The 20,863-nt window shown below is 46.3% G+C and overlaps 1 protein-coding gene across 3 annotated transcripts in view; it reads right to left on the reverse strand.

Annotated features, from left to right (window-relative positions):
- Positions 1 to 20,863, reverse strand: part of GAREM1 (GRB2 associated regulator of MAPK1 subtype 1) — a 108,087-nt gene that overhangs the window by 61,777 nt on the left and 25,447 nt on the right. For 2 of the 3 annotated variants that reach the window (XM_064170700.1, XM_064170699.1), the window contains exon 2: positions 20,022 to 20,162. In XM_064170700.1, the coding sequence (XP_064026770.1) occupies positions 20,022 to 20,162 (141 nt within the window). Of the gene's footprint in view, positions 1 to 20,021; positions 20,163 to 20,863 lie in introns of those variants that run through there. The other variant, XM_064170701.1, reaches the window with a different exon arrangement.

Raw genomic sequence — 20,863 nt, forward strand, 5'->3', positions numbered from 1 at the left:
AAGAATATATATATATTAAAAATGTCTGCTGGGCAATTACAGCATAAAGATACTTTTTTAAGCTACCACTTTTGACAGCTGTGAAGATCAAAAAGCTTTTACTCCAAACCTCAAGCCTCAGGTATTGAACTTGCAGGAGAGTGGTGGTTAATAGCTGACAGAAGAACGTGCATCTCTGAACGACTGCAAAACCAGAGGCAGAGGAGCAGTCTAAAAGTGACTTTGCTATATTTAGGAATAGCACAATCAATACAATACAGACATCAACTCCACAAATATAACTCGGGTCAGTCACCAGTGCCTGAAGCAAATACATCTGCAGGGGTAAAACAAATCAAGTAGTAAATAACTAACTAGATAAATCGGGGTGGGTGGGGGGAGGGAAATTCCAGTAAAAGGATTTGCCAAGCACTGAAGAAACACTTGGGTTTTTGGGGAGGAATTCACAAAAATCTCTCATCAAGTTTAGCAATCTTTTAGTCACTCTTCACATGTTTAGTTTAACTTTGTCTTTGTTACCATGAGCAGTCAAAAATGTTAAGGCTTACAGTATCACAGTATCACCAAGGTTGGAAGAGACTTCATAGATCATCATCAAGTCCAACCCTTTACCACAGAGCTCAAGGCTAGACCATGGCACCAAGTGCCACATCCAATGACAGCAAAAAATGACAATGACAGCAAAAAAAAAAAGGGAAGTAAATCAATGGCAACCTAACAACCTCTACTGATAAAATAAGTCTGACTTTGCATCTCAGAGGGAAATGTTGCATTATAATCTGGATGCAATCAAATCTCTGGTGGGTTTGTAAATCATTGCTAAGAATAATCTGTCTGGTTGGTTACACTATTAAAAAGAATACTGGTATTGACACTCAAGGTTTGATTTCCATGTTGGTCTGAGCTCTTGCATCTCTAACTGCTTGCAGACAAAATTTTATCAACTCTTAGTAGGACATTCTGGAACAGCCAAACATGGTAGCAATTAGGTCTCCACAAATCATAAGTGATAACTCCCATAGAAAAGTTTGTAAAAGAAAACTGAAAAGATAAAACCAAAAACTCCACCAAGTCAACTACAACCACATTGACAGCCACAGATTTATAGAATCACCCAGGTTGGAAGAGACCTCCAAGCTCATCCAGCCCAACCTACCACCAGCCCTTTCCAATCAACTACACCATGGCAGGCACTAAGTTCCCCATCCAGGCTTTTCTTGAACACCTCTAGGGACAGTGACTCCATCACCTCCCTGGGCAGCCCATTCCAATGCCAATCACTCTCTCTGCCAACAACTTTCTCCTAACATCCAGCCTAGACCTCCCCTGGCACAACTTGAGTTTGTGTCCCCTTGTTCTGGTGCTGGTTGCCTGGCAGAAGAGCCCAACCCCACCTGGCTACAGCCTCCCTTCAGGTAGTTATAGACAACAATGAGGTCACTGTGGGATTTTACATCTCCTGTGTTACTGATTTCTGCACTGTTACTGACTTCTTCATTCCATCCATAACTAAAACCTCCTTAAATCTACACGGCCACAAAACCAGGTACAAGGAAAGCAAGAGTCTGGGTGTGGTTCCTTTTTGGGTGTTTCTGTTGTTGTTTAGGGGATTTTTTTTTTCAGCTAAAACATTATTATACAGAATTAACTAGCTTTAATATGTGCAATTATATCCACAGGGAGGGAAGAGAGGACAAACAACAGTTGAGTGCATCTGTTTCCAAATATTTGATTGGATATGGTTCAAACAGTCTGCAGCCCAGCTCTTACAAGAAGAGGTGCTCTTATTAAATAATACAAGTCCTTTGTATGTGGTCTTGCACCTGCTCTTTTCTGTGCAAACCACATTTACACTGTTCTGCACTCCTACAGCATTTTTGAGCCACAGCAGCTAAGAGTAAAGAATCTATATTTAGTGCTCCAAAACTCAGCACACGCAGATCTACTGCCTTGGGTGGCTGGAAGTAACCAAATCAGTGCATTTAAAATTAGTAACTGTATTTACATTCTGTGAGCACACATTTTTGTTGCTGCTGCCATTATAACAAACCTACATTTAATATGGAATCATATTTCTGTTGTTGTTGCTGCCATTATATCTGAACTGCACTTAATATGGAATCAGCTAAAGCAAGCATCTTCATAACTGCATTAGCTCCATCCACCCTTGGGCACTAAACTGATTTTGCTGTAATTTATTTCTATAGAGATATAGATGAACATTCTCCTACATCTGCTAAGTTCCAAAGTTTAAAGCAACATGCTTTTGATTTTGAAAAACCTTTTGATTTAAAAACCTTCCCACCTGTAGCACCTGGCTCCTCGCACAGAAGTGAGCCCCCAGATCCTGGGCATGGTGTTCAAAGGACTGGAACTCACCCACGTTGCTTCCTTTTATTTCCTTGCTTGTAGCTTCATGGCCAAGGTGGTAAGCTGATGGTTGGACTCGATGATCATAGAACCATAGAATCAGTCAGGGTTGGAAGGGACCACAAGGATCACCTAGTCCCAACCCTCTTGCCATGGCCAGGGACACCCTACCCTAGATCAGGCTGCACACAGCCTCATCCAGCCTGGCCTTAAACACCTCCAGGAATGGGGCCACAACCATCTCCCTGGGCAACCCATTCCAGCCTCTCACCACTCTCGTGCTCAACAACTTACTCCTCACTTCCAGCCTGAACCTACCCATCTCCAGCTTCGCTCCATTGCCCCTAATCCTGTTACTCCCTGACATCCTGAAAAGTTTTTCCCCAGCTTTTTTGTAGCCCCCTTCAGATCCTGGAAGGCCACAAGAAGGTCACCTGGGAGCCTTCTCTTCTTCAGACTGAACAGCCCCAACTCCCTCAGTCTGTGCTCACAGCAGAGCTGCTGCAGCCCTCTGAGCATCCTCCTGGCCCTTCTCTGGACACGCTCCAGCATCTCCACATCCCTCTCGTAACAGGGGCTCCAGAACTGGATGATCTTAGAGGTCTTTCCCAACCAAAACGATTCTATGATTCTACGACATGTTCTAGCACAACCCAACACAGAGCTGTGGCTGCATGCTACAGACAGCCCCCAAAACAACACACAAAGTTATTTTTAAGTCCATTTCAAAGAAACTGTTTGAGGACATAGGTAGGAGGGTGTTTGTATTCATTTTAATGGTTCCTCACATAAAAGGATACCATTTTTGTTGAACAGTTGTATTTGTTTAGTACAGAGAATTCCGTGAGGGAAGACTAATATTTATAGCAGTGCTAGTCAAAGTGTTCTGTCTCCATTCCCAAGATCATCACTCCAACTAAGGAAAGCAAAAAATGAAAAGCCTCCTCTGCCAAAACCATCCCCTTTTGGGCTGTTTCTATTGTTGATTTCGTTTGAAGGCAACGATACCAAAGCCTAGGGCAAACGCTAACCAACCAGGTTCAGCATTTTAGCTCTCCCAAGAGCTATCCACACAGGGATACTATGAAGAGGACCAAGTATTACTCAAGTTCTGCCTTTCAAAACTCAACAGCTGAAACTTGCAGCTCAGATTTGGGAGAGCAAGACGTCCTGCTGCTCCAGGTGAGGCCCCAGGCACTAATGTGCATTTCCTCCTCCACTTTATTTTATGAATGCATCTAAAAGATCACAGGGACTGGAGCAGCAATTACAAAGCGTGGAAAAACCAAGCAATACTCACCATGGCCACACACAACAGCAAACAGCAGAAATATGCACATACAGCACACATGGTTCTGAAGATAAAGGAGGGTTCCTCTTCATCCACAGCACAGCTCCCACCCGTCACGGCAGTTCACAGGCATAGCAGGCATTTAGAGGTGAAAGAGATCAACACCAAAAGAAGTGGTAGTGTACTAAAGGCAACAGATACATCATGCTACTGATTTGGGCAGAGCAGTCCTGTCAGAAGCACTGATATACTGGGTCTGTGTATAAAACCTGAGGAACTTGGATTTTCATAGCCCTGAAATGCTACAGTTTGGTAGGCAATGTTGCTGCATTGCTTTTTTGAGTTACTTGCCTGTCAGAGTAAGTAACTTAAAATCGTAGAATCAACCAGGTTGGAAGACCCCTACAAGATCATCCAGTCCAACCTAGCACCCAGCCCCAGACAACAACTAGACCATGGCACTAAGTGCCTCAGCCAGGCTTTGCTTCAACACCTCCAGGGATGGAGACTCCACCACCTCCCTGGGCAGCTCATTCCAATGCCAATCACTCTCTCTGCCAACAACTTCCTCCTAACATCCAGCCTAGACCTCCCCTGGTACCACTTGAGACTGCGTCCCCTTGTTCTGTATTTACATTTTCCCCTCAAAAATAAATTCACTTGTTCACATTGAATGTTTTTTACTGCTCAAACACAGAGAAAAGGCATCAGGAAGTAGTCTGCTTTCTGGCACAGAGACACCTCGGGAATCAAATCGAAGTGGGACCTGGCATTCGTGTGTATTTATAGTGGCTATAACTCACACCTTGCAATGATAATATGACCTGGCAAATACAGAGAGTCAAATGCCTCCCCCTTTTCCTTGTCCACATTGCCCAGCTAGAAATGTCTCACCAGCAGTTTGACAGAGAAAAGGTTTGTGCCCATGGGCTCAGCTGGCAAGAAGCCAGGTGAGGTCTGAGGAAGGAGAACTTCGCAAGAGTCGCTGCTAGACGCACACAGTTGGAGGAGCGTCTGTGAGGCTGCAGATGAACAGCCTGAGAAATCCCACCCAGGCTGTGCTGGCCAGCTGAAAAGCTCATCCCCAGATTTCAAAGCAGTCTGTCAGCCACCAGACCTGGTAGTGTCTGAGGCTAGCAGCACAGCTCTGTTTCCAGGCTGCTTAGATAACAACTGCGCAGCTAACAGGACGGACTGACAGAAGTTATTTTCAGTTGCAATTACTACCTCGTATCTTATCAGAAGAGCTGGATGTGCACAGTTGTTGCTGCTAATAGCTTCCCTTCCTCTTCTGAAAGAGCAACAGGAATTTTATTCATGGCAACTAAAGATAGAGTAAATAGTACCAGGTGAAGGGTTAGGTGCCCTGTGCTGCTGCAACCACCCCAGTGAACTCCTCTTGCAGGCAGTCCCACTGAACAGATTTGAAACACATCTCCCTTTCTAACAGAAATATTTCACCAGCTTCTTTCTTACAGTGACAAGGACCCAACCAAACCAGCATACAGCAGCAGTGCTCCAAGCCAAAGCCTGCTCAAGCAGTTCTCTCTCTCTATCCAAGGGCTGGGCAATGTTAACTGCATGCAGAGGGTGGCCAAGTACTCTGCAGTTTCAAAGCAATGACTGAGTGACTGGGAGAAGTGATGGAAATCACAGAGAGAAGGAAAAACAGCACTGTTGCACATCATATGAGGCACAGCTTCAGCAGGGTCCATAGCTGGATGATGGAAAGCAAGATCTTCTCTATTTGCTATGCACAAACTAACTCCAATATGAGGGCAGACACCAACACTAGATTCAATATTGGAAGTCACTGCAACAACACAGAGGCCAGGCCACTTCAGCAGGCTAAGTCTCCAAGGACAGAACTTGCTACAAGTTCACCTAAAGTCACTAGGCTGAATGAGGAACTTTGGCATCAACAAAGTAAGTTCATTTTTACTTGCATGACTCCGTCCAGAGCTACACCTTGGCAATGGACTTCTCTTGGATCAGCCACGCAGCTGTTCCTAGCAGCACAAACCAGTCACCATAAATTTCATGCTCCCATACCGGTGGCACCTACAGTTTAGGAACAATGGACTCATCAATCCTCCAGAGCCACTGCTGGCTAGCAAACACACTATTTTCCATCAAGTGTTTAATGAAGTTAATTCTAACAGGATTTTATAAACTAGCTGCAACTGCTTCCTGCAGCCTTTCAGAAGTCAGGTACGATGATGTTGTTGTATTTGATCATTAGAAAACCCCACATTGCTCTAAGAAGGTACATAGAGTACCCAGCCACCATTGAGGGACAAAGAACTGGATGCTTTCCAGCTTTCTGAACCAGGTTCTGGAACATCTCCTTATAGTTTTGGTAACAAACTGTTGAGGAAACTAATGTGAGGCTTTGTCTCTTTGTCTTTCTCTAATACATTTTGATCTGTTCCTCCCCCCCTGAAAGAAAACTCACCAAAAGGTTGCAGGATTCTTTTATTTTTCTGGCAATGAGATGCTGCTCTAAGACTGTGCCACACACAAACTGGATAAGCAGCCAACTGCTGAGTGGGAGGCTCATTAAAAAGGGCCATTTGCTTGCCATATGTCTCTTTCTTCTAGACAGACTAATTCTAGTCATTAGAGTTCTAACCAGAGACGCAGATCAGCAAAGCAACTTCTCGTTAAAATGGTACCAGAATTCTTCCTAAGCATCAGAGCACTGAGAACCAGTTGGTGCTCAAAGGGATTACCAGTCAGACACCAGGGTCCTGATTCCAAAGCTGGACGAGCAGAGCACCTCATCCTGGCAAGGCTGGCATCTTCCAACCTCCCATAACAGAGCCCTAGCCCCACCACCTCTTCCTGCTCCTGCCCTCCACTGCCACCCACTCCCTCCCTCCACCATCATCTCTCCCTCCTTGCTACTGCCATAGTATTTCCTCTGCTCATTCCCACATGCAGGAAGATGACTAAAGCTTACAAGAGTATCAGCTTACAAGATCAGCCAAGCTTGTCTGTCACTGAGACGTCTGTGCACTCTGCTCCCATCTTGGGAAGGCAGCACAACCACCTATTTAGAACCTCTCTTGCAGAACTTTGGGTCTGTAAAATCACAGAACACTTTGGGTTGGAAGGGATCTTTAAAAGCCATCTAGTCCAACCCCTCTCCAATAAACTGGGACATCTGTAACTAGATCAGGTTGCTCAGACCCCATCCAACATGACCTTCACCAGCCCCAGTATAGACCCCTGAGTGACATCGCTTGTCACCAATTTCCATCCAGACACTGAGCTGTTGACCACTACCCTCTGGAGGTGACCATCCAAGCAATTCCTTCTCCACCAAACAGTCCACTCATTAAATTTGTATCTCCCAGGTTTAGAGAGAAGCATGTTGTGAAGGACCACGACAAAGGCCTTAAAGGAGTCCAGGCAGACAACATCCCTGTAGTCGCTTCACTACAGAAGGCCACTAGGTTGGTCAGGCAGGACCTGCCCTTGGTGAAACCATGCTGGCTGTCTTGGATCACTTCCCTCTCCTCCAGCATCTTTAGATGTGTGGGTAGTACCACACCAGCAGACAGACACAGGTAATCCACAGGCATCCAACAGCTCTCTGCAGTGGGGTGGTCACCCAAGAAGAATCAAATTGACAGAATGGAAAGCACCAAATCATTCCCAAGCCCCCGACCCCTTTGGATTTCAAGTGCATCTCTCAGCCTCTCTTTTCAAGTCAGATACAGCAGGTTTTCAGATAAGAACATATGCATGCTAAATCTTAATGTAAATGTCAGCCTCTCTTCTGTTTACATGCTGTTTGAAGACACTACCACTCTGAAGTAAAAAATCAGGTCCTCCATTAATTTTAGTTAGAAAGTTTATTATGTTTCTATAGCAACTGTCTTCCTGGAGGATCTGAACACTTGTCACAGGAAAAAGCTGACACCATGAGCAGTTCAAATAATGACCATTTCCTTCATCCAGTATCCAAACAACCTCTAGAAGAGGTTAAAATTGATGCATTATCACACTGCAATTCTCATTCCCACTCAGGAGTATTTTGCATCCCACACTGTAGCACATGCTGTAACCCTTCCCCTAGGGAAGGACACATCCTTCCCAGCAACTGCTTATTGTATTTTATTCTTTTAACCAGCTTAGAAGTCACCTCCAAGATCATCCAGTCCAATCTATCACCCAGCCCTATCCAATCGACTTGAACATGGCACTAAGTGCCCCAGCCAGGCTTTGCTTCAACACCTCCAGGGACAGTGACTCCACCACCTCCCTGGGCAGCCCATTCCAATGCCAATCACTCTCTCTGCCAACAAATTCCTCCTAACATCCAGCCTAGACCTCCCCTGGCACAACTTGAGACTGTGTCCCCTTGTTCTGTTGCCAGGTGCCTGGCAGAAGAGACCAACCCCACCTGGCTACAGCCTCTCTGCAGGCAGCTGTAGACAGCAATGAGCTCTGCCCTGAGCCTCCTCTGCTGCAGGCTGCACACCCCCAGCTCCCTCAGCCTCTCCTCACAGGGCTCTGCTCCAGGCTCCCCACCAGCTTCATTGCCGTTTTCTGGACACGTTCCATTATCTCAACATCTCTCTTGTATTGAGGAGCCCAGAACTGGACACAACCTGGTTCTAGGTTTCCAAGTCATACTGGTAAGAATTCTTCAACTCAGATCCACAAATCCTAAACACAACATTACTTTGTTGTTATTTTTTTATCTGGAGATGCCACTGGTGTCACCAACACCTTAATTCTCCCCACACTTTGAACCCTGGTGATTAAATTGGCAGCCACGTGGTAACTAAAGAATTGGATTATGCAAGTCACCTTTGTCCATCCATCTCAGCAAGGTTTCACTTTTCCCACTTGGTCTACACAGCCTTTATCCCTTGAGTTTGGAAATACAAAGGCCATGAAGCATTTCATTACAGACAGCCCTCTCCTATCAATACTCCTGGCTGAACACCCTCCATAGACACATATCCCACACTTGCCTGTGTTCACAAGTTTAAACATCCTGAACTTATTCTTCTGGCAGAAGACAACAAATGCACTTCTCATCATTTTGATGAAGACCTTCAGGAACCTTCAGATGTGACTGTGCATCCTAATCACATGTCCCCATTCCCTGTTCACACACCTGTGCAGCTACCACGACAAACTCAGGACCTTTCCCATGATGAGCTGGTCCACACACACTGGGAGAGAGATCAGGTGAGCACCACAAAACAAGGCAGCCAGAGCAGATGCAGCTGGCTTGCATTATTCCAGCAACCCTTGTGCAGCCAGCCAGCCCTGGCTGGCTGTTCCCGGTCTGCTGCAATGCAGAATTCGTGTGAGATGAACCAGAAAAGGTTGAAGCGGTGACAAATAGTTAAAGAGCATGCTGTGAAGGTGACTCCCCTGAAAAGCATAACTTCAACAATTAGATTTCAAAGGCCTTTCTCACTCTCTATAGGCTATGGAGCACCCAAGGCCACAGCAACATCTGTCAGCACTGCAGACTTTGTGACAGGTGGCTCAGCAGTCAGGCATTCCCAGTTTGCAGACACATGTGGCAGCCCCTGTACAGCATGTACACATACACCACATTTCCTTCTTTGGCCCTGCTCTCACACTGCACCCAGGTTCAAAAGAAGAGATGAGTCTCACCTACAGTAAAGGGAACAGGTGGAAGACACAGAGCTTCATGTCTGCACAGAAAGCTGTGCGGGGAGTAAGCAAAGGCTTCAGTTTCCCCTTGAATGCTCAGGTCCTTCAGCATGGGAAGTTAAATGCTCCTGTTTCTCCTACCCAGTTAATAATGGTCACCTTTGCTATTAGTGCTAATAGCTTCACACACACACACACACTGAATCAAGTTAATCTCTGCCAGCTGAGCACAGAAAACACTCTCAGCAGCACAGCCCAGGACAGAAAGAAGCCAGTTTTTCCACTCCTCGAAGTTTCAAAGCTCACAGAAGTGCCTTTCCCTGACACAGCCGAATTACTGTCTTGGATCACAGGCTAAATTAAACACACAAATTACATTCTCCATATAAACAGAGTTATACATGGCTTAAATAGCAGGGGTTTATTTTCCTGTTGGCACCAATTGGTACAGTAGTTCAGTCAAGGCTTAAGACACTCGTGATGTCAGTTGCTTTAAGAGGCTGCGCTGACGTGACCGGCTCCCGTTCCCAGACATGGAGTGTGCTGGTTTCCATGGGGAGGATGCTGACCCAAGAATTCCTACCACACTTCCTATCAGTTGTTTTGAACAGCAAACACTGGCTCCAGGGGGAAGAAAATAGTCTGTTTGGGCATCCAAAAATTCACAAGATGACATCATCCTGGGTGACAGATTTCTCTGCAGCTCCCTCCCCAAACGCACACGACCTATCAAAACTCCTGCTCTACATTCTTGCCAGCAGGGTCCTGTATTTACAGAAGGCAAAGACACTCCTAAGTTTTGCCTTCCTCGTTTGCCATGTTAGCTCAGTTGGAACAGTTCCCCCTCCAGGCCCAGGAAGCAAAAATGACAGCCAGTTTAATAGGGACCTCTTAGAATAATCATAGGAAGCTCAGAGCATTTTTTCCCTTCAAAAACTCCCATATAGATTTAAGCCATGTAACAAGTCAGAGCATCAGCAAGGGAAAAAAAGTGGATGAACTTGAGACAAAGTGAAACCAAAGGCAGGAGAGACAGCCAAATGAAGTTTAAAAGCCCAGAGGCATGCAGCAAACCACACCCAAATCCCCTAAGAATGGAAGATTCCCTGCAGAAGTCTGCACTTGCTGCTAGCATGCACTGCCATCCAGGTAAGAGCAAGAGCCATGGGGGAGTTAGGGTGGCAACTGCATCACTCCTTGTTAAGATCTTGCAGCAGTGACATGCTTGCTTTCCTATGCAGTAGCTACTCTGCTCACATGAAAACACAACCCCTCACTTCACAGCCCAGAGTTAAGCAGGTGGTGAACCTAAAGGCTTTGTTAGCCATAGGTATCTGCCAACTCAAAACATTTTATGGTTAGATTTGATCTTACAGGTCTTTCCCAACCTAACCAGTTCTGATTCTCTACCTCTTTTCAACTCAGATTTGATATTTTTTTTCCCCTCAAGGTTTGCACAGAAGTAAGCATGGACTTCATACATGGTGACCACAGCCTTCACACCCTCCTCCTCTTACTGTCTTCTCTCATCAAGAGTCACCTTACAGGCCAGCTGGGTGGCATTACATCTGTGCAGTTCCTACTTTAGGAGAACAGGTGTGAAGTTCCAGACTTGCAATTACAGACCACAGGCTAACAGATCCTCTTTGAGCTTCTAACTGCCCAGAGAGTTTTTCATCTGTATGGTTTTCTGTGCATCTGAACATCTCCCTTAAGGTACGAAAGGGTGAAGCAGCTTCACACTTAATTCATGCCTTGTTCAGAGCCTAGAAACAAGCAGCTCATCCCTGCCCCAACTTCACTGGCAAGAGCTAACCATCTAGGCAGGCTCTAGTGTTCATGCACCTCCTGCCTTTTAAGTGCTTAAGTCATACCTCATGAAAGAGAACAGCTTCCTCTTGGAACTCAGGAACCACATTCCCACTTTCCTTGTAGCAGGCACTTAATGGAATAGGACCGGAATCTTGAGTACAGCCCTAAATACACCTCGGATACCCCAGCAGGGAATAAACCTTCTCCTCTCAACTTCCTTGTGGTTAACTTAGGCAGCTTTTAAGACCCTTCTCCCAAGCACTTAAGTCTTTGTAGCACCATGCAGACGAGCCCTGCCAAGAGCTAAGGCAAAGTAATGTACGCAGTGCCAAGCAAATCCTGTGTGATTCAGCTCATCTCCCAGTCTTCTGGGAACCAGTTTCCTGGCTGCTACTCTACCCTTCCCTCAATTGCAATCTCTCCAAAAGTCATTCCTCCCCAGTGAATTTCTTCTGTACAATCCTCTAGAGCTTCTTCCTAATAGACGTGACTCTGATTGGCTTCTTTGCCGCCCACAGATCTGAAACAAGCAAACAAAACACACCTCACCTTATGGTGAATGCTTGTAAGGTCACAGCTCCATTTCAGCAAGTTTCAAGTTTGCAGACTTCAGAGTAACAGCCAAGAACCGTGGAAGTCTGAGAGGAGCAAGCGATACTTGGAATCATCAGCTGTAGGAGCTGCAAGTTTTCCCTCCTCTCTCCTCCTACTCCCCTTCCAGTCTCACAAACAAAACACCAAGTTCAATGTTGTGGCAAATCTTAGGAGTCTTTCAAATGAGGGGAAGCTTACACTGGGATCACTTCTTTTTATTGATGACCTTGATTCAGGCATGGAGAGTGTCATCGGTAAGTTTGCAGATGACACCAAGTTAGGTGGCAGTGCTGATTTGAATGAGGGTAGAGAGGCTCTTCAGAGGGACTTGGATAGGCTGGATCAATGGGCCAACATTAATGGGATGATTTTTTTTACCTTGGTTTTCTTCTGAGGACATAGATTCATTAATGGTTCACCAGCCCACAGACTCACAGCAGCCTGCCTCTCACAGAAGAGCTGCATTCAGGTCCTGTTCTCCAGAAATTACACTCAGCTAACACAGCACAAAAGCCCCAGGAGAACGATGTGGTAGTTGGGTGGCAGGTTAAGTTCAAAGCAAAACACAAACTGACAAAATGCATTTCATACCAGGGAGTGGTGTAGGACCTGTTGGCTGCAGTTCCCTCCTCCACAGCGGTGTCCCTCCCTGTCTTAGATCTCACCCATCTCTTTGAACTTCAAGATCACCCCACCAGAGGTGTAGAGCTCCACTCTGACAAAAGAACATGCACAGCTCTCCCTGACACCACCTACTGCTCCCAGGGAAGCTAAGTCCCAGACAAAGGGCTCTTTGTCCAGCACCACCTTCCTTGACCAGCAGGCAGCATTAAATTGCACCTGGGGTAGCAAAGAATCTAAACTGACCATGCCAAGGAAGCACCTCCTCTGTCCCCAGAGTAACACAAGTTGGCAGCAGATACCATAAAGCTGTCAATTAAATGAAAGTCTCATCTTTGCTCTTCTCTCAGAGCAATGTGCAATATGCCAAACATACTACAAACACCTAAGTTGTCTAAGAGAAGTAAAAATCCAAACTCTTTCAGACACTGGGTAATGGCTACAAACTACATCACAGGCAGTTCCACCCCAACTTGAGGAAGAACTTCTTTACTGTAAGGGTCACAGAGCACTGGAACAGGCTCCTCAGAGAGGCTGTGGAGTCTGTTTCTCTGGAGACTTTCGGGACCTGTCTGGATGTGTTCCTGTGTGACTGAGATAGATTGTATGGTCCTGCTCTGGCAGGAGAGTTGGATTCAATGGTCCATGTAGGTCCCATCCAACCTTTAACATCCTGTGATCACTGGATGCATCAGGTTCAGGGTAGATACTGTAACCATCTCAAGACAGCTAGGAGATGTCTAACTCACACCATACTTCTCCTTGAGGAGGCTCTGGCCAGCCTCATCTAGGGTAGGGTGTCCCTGGGCATGGCAGGGGGGTTGGAACTAGCTGATCCTTGTGGTCCCTTCCAACCCTGACTGATTCTGTGATTCTGTTCAATGATTCCAAGCTCTGAGTATCTCAGAGCAGGCAGCAGTGGTTCTGCTGAGATTGCAGAGTGTCCTGGAGGCAGGCATGTCTTGGGACAGGAGAGACACCTCTGCAGCTGCACAGTGCAAACTCTCAGGGTGCTCTCATGCTCCACCACTGCAAAGACAAGTCTCCTCTTGAGAGGGCCTGCAGAGAGAGTCTTCCCCCATGCTAGCAGGGCACAAGGAAGAACAGGCCCATGAGGCACTGCTCCACCATTAACAAACCAAACCAGCAAGAACAGGTTTGGGTAGGACCTTCATTGTGCACCAGTTCCAGCACCAGAGAAGGGACTTCTGACTCACCCCCATCTGGCACCCCACCTGGGAAGGTTCACGTGCCAGGGCTGTGTAAAAGACATTAAGAAAGCTATCACCCACTTGGGTAAGCAAGCAGACAGGGCACCCTGCGCTGGCACCCGCACACAGGCGCTGCGGGGGTGTGAGCTCATGGGAACACCCCGGATGTGCTCGGGTGGCACACCCTGGAACAGGGTGTTACTTTCTACTGTCTTCAGGAAAGCATTTTCTCTCTTAGCTGCCTCCCATCAGCACAGGAATGGCAGCAGTGACACAGGAGGCATTCCTTCCCAGCCCTGCGCAAAGCTGAGTAGAGGCTTAAAGAAAGGCAGCCCTGCCACCAGGATAGGCTGAGGGAGCTGGGATGCTCAGCCTGGAGAAGAGAAGGCTCCATCCAAGGGGACCTTAGAGCTGCTTGCCAATGGCTGAAGGGATCCTACAGGAAGGCTGGAGAGGGACTTCTCATAAGGAGGTCCAGTGACAGGACAAGAAGGAATGGTGGAATGGTTTCAAGCTGAGGGAGGGTAGAGTTAGACTAAATCTCAGGAAGAAGTTCTTCAGCACAAGGGTGGTGATACTGGAATAAGTTGCCCAGGGAGGTTGTGTATGTCCCTCCCTGGAGGTGTTTTTAAGGCCACACTGGATGCAGCTGTGCTAGTTTGAGACTAACTGAAATATTTCACTGAGAGAAATTAAATCCTTAGCTGCGAGAAGACAGAAGAAAAACAACTGTGCCCTGTATCAACCATTCCTCTGCTGAGAAACACAACTAGTCAAAATATAGATAAGACACTTCTCACACACTGCTCAGCTCTCACTTTGGGCTGTGCCTTCTTTCTGGCAGTCTGCTCTCTGTGGCTGACTCTGCCTTTAACTCTCTCATCCACCTAACCTCTTTTCCCTCTAACCTCCTTGCCATCCTTTTTTGACATCCTTTGTGATTATCTGGGACAAAACAATCAAGATGCTGCCAACCCATCCCAAAGTACTTTTTCTTTCATTGCATACACTCAGCAATACCAGCAGAGTCTTTGAACACTGCTTAAGTGGGGGTACACATACACACACGTGGGTCTCTCCACAGCCCTCTGGGTCACTTTTCCCACACAACAAGTTTTAAGTGACCACATCCAACTCCATCAGCTTTCAAATCAGTAGTATGCACAAGGAATTGTGGCCTCCTACCACAGGCATCTACAACAGATGAACCTGGGCCAGCTTGAGTCAGAGCAGAAGACTTCTGTGGTTTGAGATGATGAATCTTAAAAATTACTTATGCCAGTTTTGAGCTCTATAGCCCTGGAAAGTAACACAAGAAGGGTCAGACAGTGCCTGAGGGCCACAATAATCAGTCCCCTGGACAATGCTTTCAGTGACAGAATACATCTGAAATGCAGTCATCCACACCCCTGTGACACAGAATCCCACACAGGTACCTCTGCAGAGCAATGAGAGGTGCTCCTCTTGACAGGCAGCAGCACAGTGAGTCTAATTCTGCAAGATACCAACATGCCCTGAATCTTCCCAATCCAGGTCAGAAAACACTGTTTTCCAGAGGCTAAGGGAGATATTTATCAAGGTAAAAATTGCAGTGCTGCTGAAATCAAAGCTAGCAGTGATATTCTGACATCAGCTGGAGGGTATGGATGATAAATACACCCTTCTAGAGGAGAAATTTAGCATTAGGGCTATCACAGTATCAGCAGCAACACAAAACTAGCTCAGACAGAAAGCTGAAAAGAGCTTCCTCTAAGTACTGAGTGTGCATTGTGCACCTGAGCAAAGCACAGGACACCAAAAGAACGTTCCCCTGCTCTGACAGTTTACCGTGGAGCCTGGTGAAGTCCATTCTCTCATGCCAAGACAGGACAGCAATGCTCAGCTATTCCCTGTTCTGAATGCACGTGAAGACTTCTTTTGTTTCAGGAGCCAGACATGCATTAGCCACTTGGTTTTAATTATATGAAAACTGAACTCCATGCCATATTAACTTTAACTTTTACTCTGAAGAGAAGCAGACTGGAAAGAGTATTCTAGAGGGAATGGTTTGACTAACAGCTGTCATATATGACTGTTCTTTGACAGCAACAGCAAAAATAAGCCACATCAGCCATCCTCAACAGAAACAATCAGGGTAGCAGCTTCCCAGTAGGGAAATGACTGCAGAACTGAGGTTCCCTCCATGTAAAATAAAGCACTTTCCTTCTTTGAAAGACTTTATTGTATTTAGGTTTCGTAAGTGCATCAAAACCTGATTTAGCAAGTAGCAAAATAAGCTTTACTTTATACTCGTGTGAGCGATGACTATGTGACATTTAAAACCATCATCTCAAGAGAGTAACAGAACTATCAACTTCCTTTCCTATTCAGCTGCTGAAACCAGAGTCATGCTGCCACTTGCTACCTTAAAATACTGCTGGGGGTTAAAAGAAGTTATTCAATTAAAGCCCAAGCAAACCTAGAAAGTCATTTTAATGACCTCTTAAGTTCCATTTCCAAGGGTCACCCTGGTAGGCACTGCATTTTACTTGACAAGTATGAAATTAAAACATGCCTAAGCATAAAGTCACACAGCAATACAGTTTACAAACCTTTGCCTATGAAGACATAGAATCCCTCCTTTAAACCCCAAAATTTAATGGCTGCATCCCACATAAACATTCTGCTGACTCTTCTAGCTGTGCTTTCTGCAAAGATGGAACCCTCTGGGATGCACAGGGCAGGCTGTGCAGCCAGCTCATCATGCCAGCTGATGGCACTACCTTTTGGCAGCAACACATCCTCCTCACACAGCTAAGGATTCTGGAGCAGTCCCACCTCCCAGTCTTCCCAGAGCCCACCACAGAGCAGATGCCCCAGCTAGCTCCAGAGCTGGCTGCACAACTGTGTTGGGTCAGCAGCCAGCCCAGCAAGCCTTCTTAGTAAGGTGCCTTATCTTCTTAGGCACCTGCATTAAACTGTGCCTCTCCAGCAGGAGTTGCTGGATCCCAAAAACACCGAACATGAGGCACTGCACAATGCAGCACTGAAAGCACACTCGGTGTTAGCTCATACATCTCTGCATGGTACTCCACAGCAGCATTTACTAATCTTTAGGGTATGGAAGTCATTTCTAAGCATGTTTAGATGTCAGGATCCAAGCATCAGATTGCAGTACTTGGCCAACTAAACTTTCACGAGTTCAGACTCATCTCTCCTTTCTTGTAGGCAAGCCCTGATGGGCCATGCTGTGGTAGTGCAAGTGAGCACTGACCAATTCTGTGAAGTTCCTGGACAGCATCTGAGCCCACCACATACTCAGCAAATGCTCTCACTACATGGCAGTGTTTGAACTTTCCACCATTTCCATCTTATTAATGACTTTTTCTGACGACTGTTTGACAGCAAAACGTTCTTTCAACTAAACATACATTTTCTTCCTGCATTGACACAAGCCAGGAAGAAAAGTACATTTTTTCAGTATCTTAGGGGGGAGATTCTCCTTTTGGTGGTATTTGTGTAGATTTAAGCTATGAATGAATGGAGCATGAGAAGTCAGAAAAGCCTTAGTAGATCTTTGTTAATTTCTTTAAAGATTAAGAGTCAAGCTTTAGTAAAACCCTTAAGATCCAGCTTTCTTTCATGCCAATAACCATTTGATTTTCTGTTCTCCTTCTTCCAGGAATCACAGTGAGGATTTTAAAATGCAGCATTCAGTTTGAAGGAAGTGAAGTGTTTATCTGGCCTCAGCACCGAAGCTTTTGCAGCCAGGAGGTGTGAAAAAAGAAATACATTAAAAATCTATGTTAGCAAGGACAAGCACTACAAACTTTATACTAAGAAAAATTCAGAGAGGTTCTAAAGTCATTATCAACACAAGCTGGGGGATGAGGTGATAGAAAGCAGCCCTGCAAAAAAGAACTTGGGAGTTCTGGTGGATGAGAAGGTGGACATGAGCCAACAGGGTGTGCTTGCAGCCTAGAAACCCAATGGCAGCAGTGTGGCCAGCACAGCCAGAGAGGTGATCCTGCCACTTCTCTCTGCTCCTGTGAGACCTCACATGGAGTACTGTGCCCAGCTCTGGAGCCCCAGGCACAGGAAGGATACAGACCTGGTGGAGTGGGTCAAAGGAGGGTCACAAAAATGATCAAGAGGCTGGAACCCTGCTGCTACAAGGACAGGCTGAGGGAGTTGGGGTTGTTCAGTCTGGAGGAGAGAAGGCTCTGGGAAGACTCCTCCTCTGCAGGCTTTCAAGACCTGTCTGGATGTGTTCCTGGGCGACCTGCACAAGATTCTGTGGTCCTGCTCTGGCAGCGTGGTTGGACTCAATGATCCACTGAGGTCCCTTCCAATCCCTAACATCCTGTGAGGAGACCTAATAGTAGCTTTCCAGTACCTGAAGTGGGCTACAAGAAAACTGGGGAGGGACTTGTTTCCATAGGCCTGGAGCGAGAGGATGAGGAGCAATGGTTTGAGATGAGAGAAGAGGAAACTCAAATTGGATGTTAGGCACAAGCTCTTCACTATGAGGATGGTGGAACACTGCAACAGGTTGCCCAGGGAGGCTGTGGTTGCTCCCTCCCTGGAGGTGTTCAAGGCCAGGTTGGATGAAGCCTTGAGTGACCTGTTCTAGTGGCAAGTGTCCCTGCCTATGGTGGGGGGTTGGAACTGGATGAGTTTGAGGTCCCTTCCAGCCTAAACCATTCTGTGATTCCATATTCAAGGTCAGGCTTTACAAGGCCCTGAACAACCTAATCTAGTGGAGGATGTCCCTGCTCACTGCAGGGAGGTTGGACTAGATGACCTTTAGAGGTCACTTCCAACCCAAAGCACTCTGTGGTTCCATGATGATGACACTACATGCCACCAGACCAAAGCTTTTAAGCATGTCTTAAAACAATTAACTTGACAGAAATGAACCCCAAGCAGAAACAGTAAGAAGGCAACTGGTGGAAGTTTCATCACTGAAGTTGCAGCACTAATGAGATGGAAATATGACATTTTGGTCTGCTGTTATACAATTCAGCACACCCTCACTGCACCAGCATTTTAAAGATGACCACCAGAGAATCAAGTAGGTTACTCATTAGAGAACCTGCTACATGGAACACTAAGTAAAACATAACCTGAGCAGATTACTCAGCTGACAACTGGCTACACAGAAGAGCAAGTAAAACACTAAGCCCACATTTCCCCTTCCATTCACACTTTCCAGCTTTTTAAAGGTTCCTTCAGCAGTAAGGTAAGTGTTGCCTACTCATATAGAATCATAGAATCAACTAGGTTGATTCTTGGAGGAAGACACCTCCAAGCTTAGCCAGCCCAAACTAGCACCCAGCCCTAGCCAGTCAACTACACCATGGCACTAAGTGCCTCAGCCAGGCTTTTGCTGAACACCTCCAGGGACGGCAACTCCACCACCTCCCTGGGCAGCCCATTCCAATGCCAATCACTCTCTCTGCCAACAACTTCTCCTAACATCCAGCCTAGACCTGTCCTGGCACAGCTTGAGACTGTGTCCCCTTGTTCTCTTGCTGGGTGCCTGGCAGAAGAGACCAACCCCACCTGGCTACAGCCTCCCTTCAGGTAGTTGTAGACAGCAATGAGGTCACCCCTGAGCCTCCTCTTCTCCAGGCTCAAAACCCCCAGCTCCCTCAGCCTCTCCTCACAGCATTTTTGTTCCAGGCCCCTCACCAGCTACATCACCCTTCTCTGGACACATTCCAGCACCTCCTCTTGAATTGAGGAGCCAAGAACTGGACACAGCACTCAAGCTGTGGCCTGACCAGTGCTGAGCCCAGGGGCAGAATAACCTCCCTTGTCCTACTGGCCACACTGTTCCCAATACAGGCCAAGATGCCGTTGGCTCTCTTGGCCACCTGGGCACACTGCTGGCTCATCTTCAGCTACCATCTGGTATTGTTCTACTCAGTTTGTGAGTGACACTGAACAGCAGGATCCAATATTAAAAATAATTTCCTAGAAAAGCAAAAATGATTTGCAGTCTTAAAGCAAAATAGGGATTGGCTGGAACAACATTACTGCATCATCCCAAAATAATCAGAAAGAGACTCACAAGGAACTACTGAGCAGCATCAGTGTAAACCTGTAGTATTATTACAAAAGGTCCTTGGCTTTTAACATGGGAATCTTAAACAAAAATCCCCTCCAGCCTGAATATGCAATGAAGTGTAAAACTCATTCCATCCTTAACTGAATTTCAAGGTGTTTTCAAACTTGTGCACTTTTGTCACCTCATTCACAGATGAGTTGTATTAATTATACTCAAATTGAAGCAATTCCACATAGCTACATGTTCTGAGAACGTGCTGCCCAGTGGAACACATCTAGGAGCAGCCCTGGGAGTCAGTCTGCTCTGTAACATGATTAGTTAAGTCACAGGCACTGGCATCAGAGGCTGAGCTTCGCTTTGACAAGGAAAGCGACAGAGAAGTCATTCCCTTGGAATTGGTATTTCAGGTCAACAATAGCTTTACCTGCATAATGCACAGGGATTTCTATCTTTGGCCCTATGACGTAGTGGCCTTCCTCCAGACTGTGAGCTGTGATTGTCGTCCACTGCCGACACGAGTGAATCAGAAGGTAATCACTCTCTCGCAGGCCTTCCACAGTTTCACCTGCAGAACAGAGGGAGAGGTTTTAAATAACACCACACTTACTGCAGGAACAAAGAAGAACAAAATGCTTGCTGTGAAGTTTTCCTATGGCTCTTTACTTTTTTTTTCCCCCCCCAGATGTTCTGACATTTAAAAATCCAATTCATTGAAATTCTACACAGTGCTCACTTGTGCCAGCCAAGCATTTTACCTCACAGGAACCAAACACAGAATAACAGACCCATAGAATGGGGTGGGTTGGAAGGGACCTTAACGATCATCTCGTTTCAACCCCCTGCCATGGGCAGGGACATCTCTTATGGGACCAGGATCCTCAAGGCCACATCCAGCCTGGCTTTGAACACTGCCAGGCTGGAGCCTCCACAACTCCTCTGGGTAACTTGTTCCAGTGCCTCACTGCCCTCATAGGGAAGAATTTCTGCCTAACATCTCATCTAAATTGAGCTTAGAATCACAGAATCAATCAGGTTGGAAGAAACCTCCAAGATCATCCACTCCAACCTACCACCCAGCCCTGTCCAACCAACTAGACCATGGCATTAAGTGCCCATCCAGGCACCTTCAACACCTCCAGGGACAGCAACTCCACCACTTCCCTGGGCAGCCCATTCTAATGCCAATCATTCTCTCTGTCAAGAACTTCCTCCTAACATCCAGGCTGTATCTCCCTCAGCATAACTTGGCTTCCTTCAGTTTGAAGT

The sequence above is a fragment of the Pogoniulus pusillus genome, chromosome 34 (assembly GCF_015220805.1).
Source record: "Pogoniulus pusillus isolate bPogPus1 chromosome 34, bPogPus1.pri, whole genome shotgun sequence".
NCBI lineage: Eukaryota > Metazoa > Chordata > Aves > Piciformes > Lybiidae > Pogoniulus > Pogoniulus pusillus.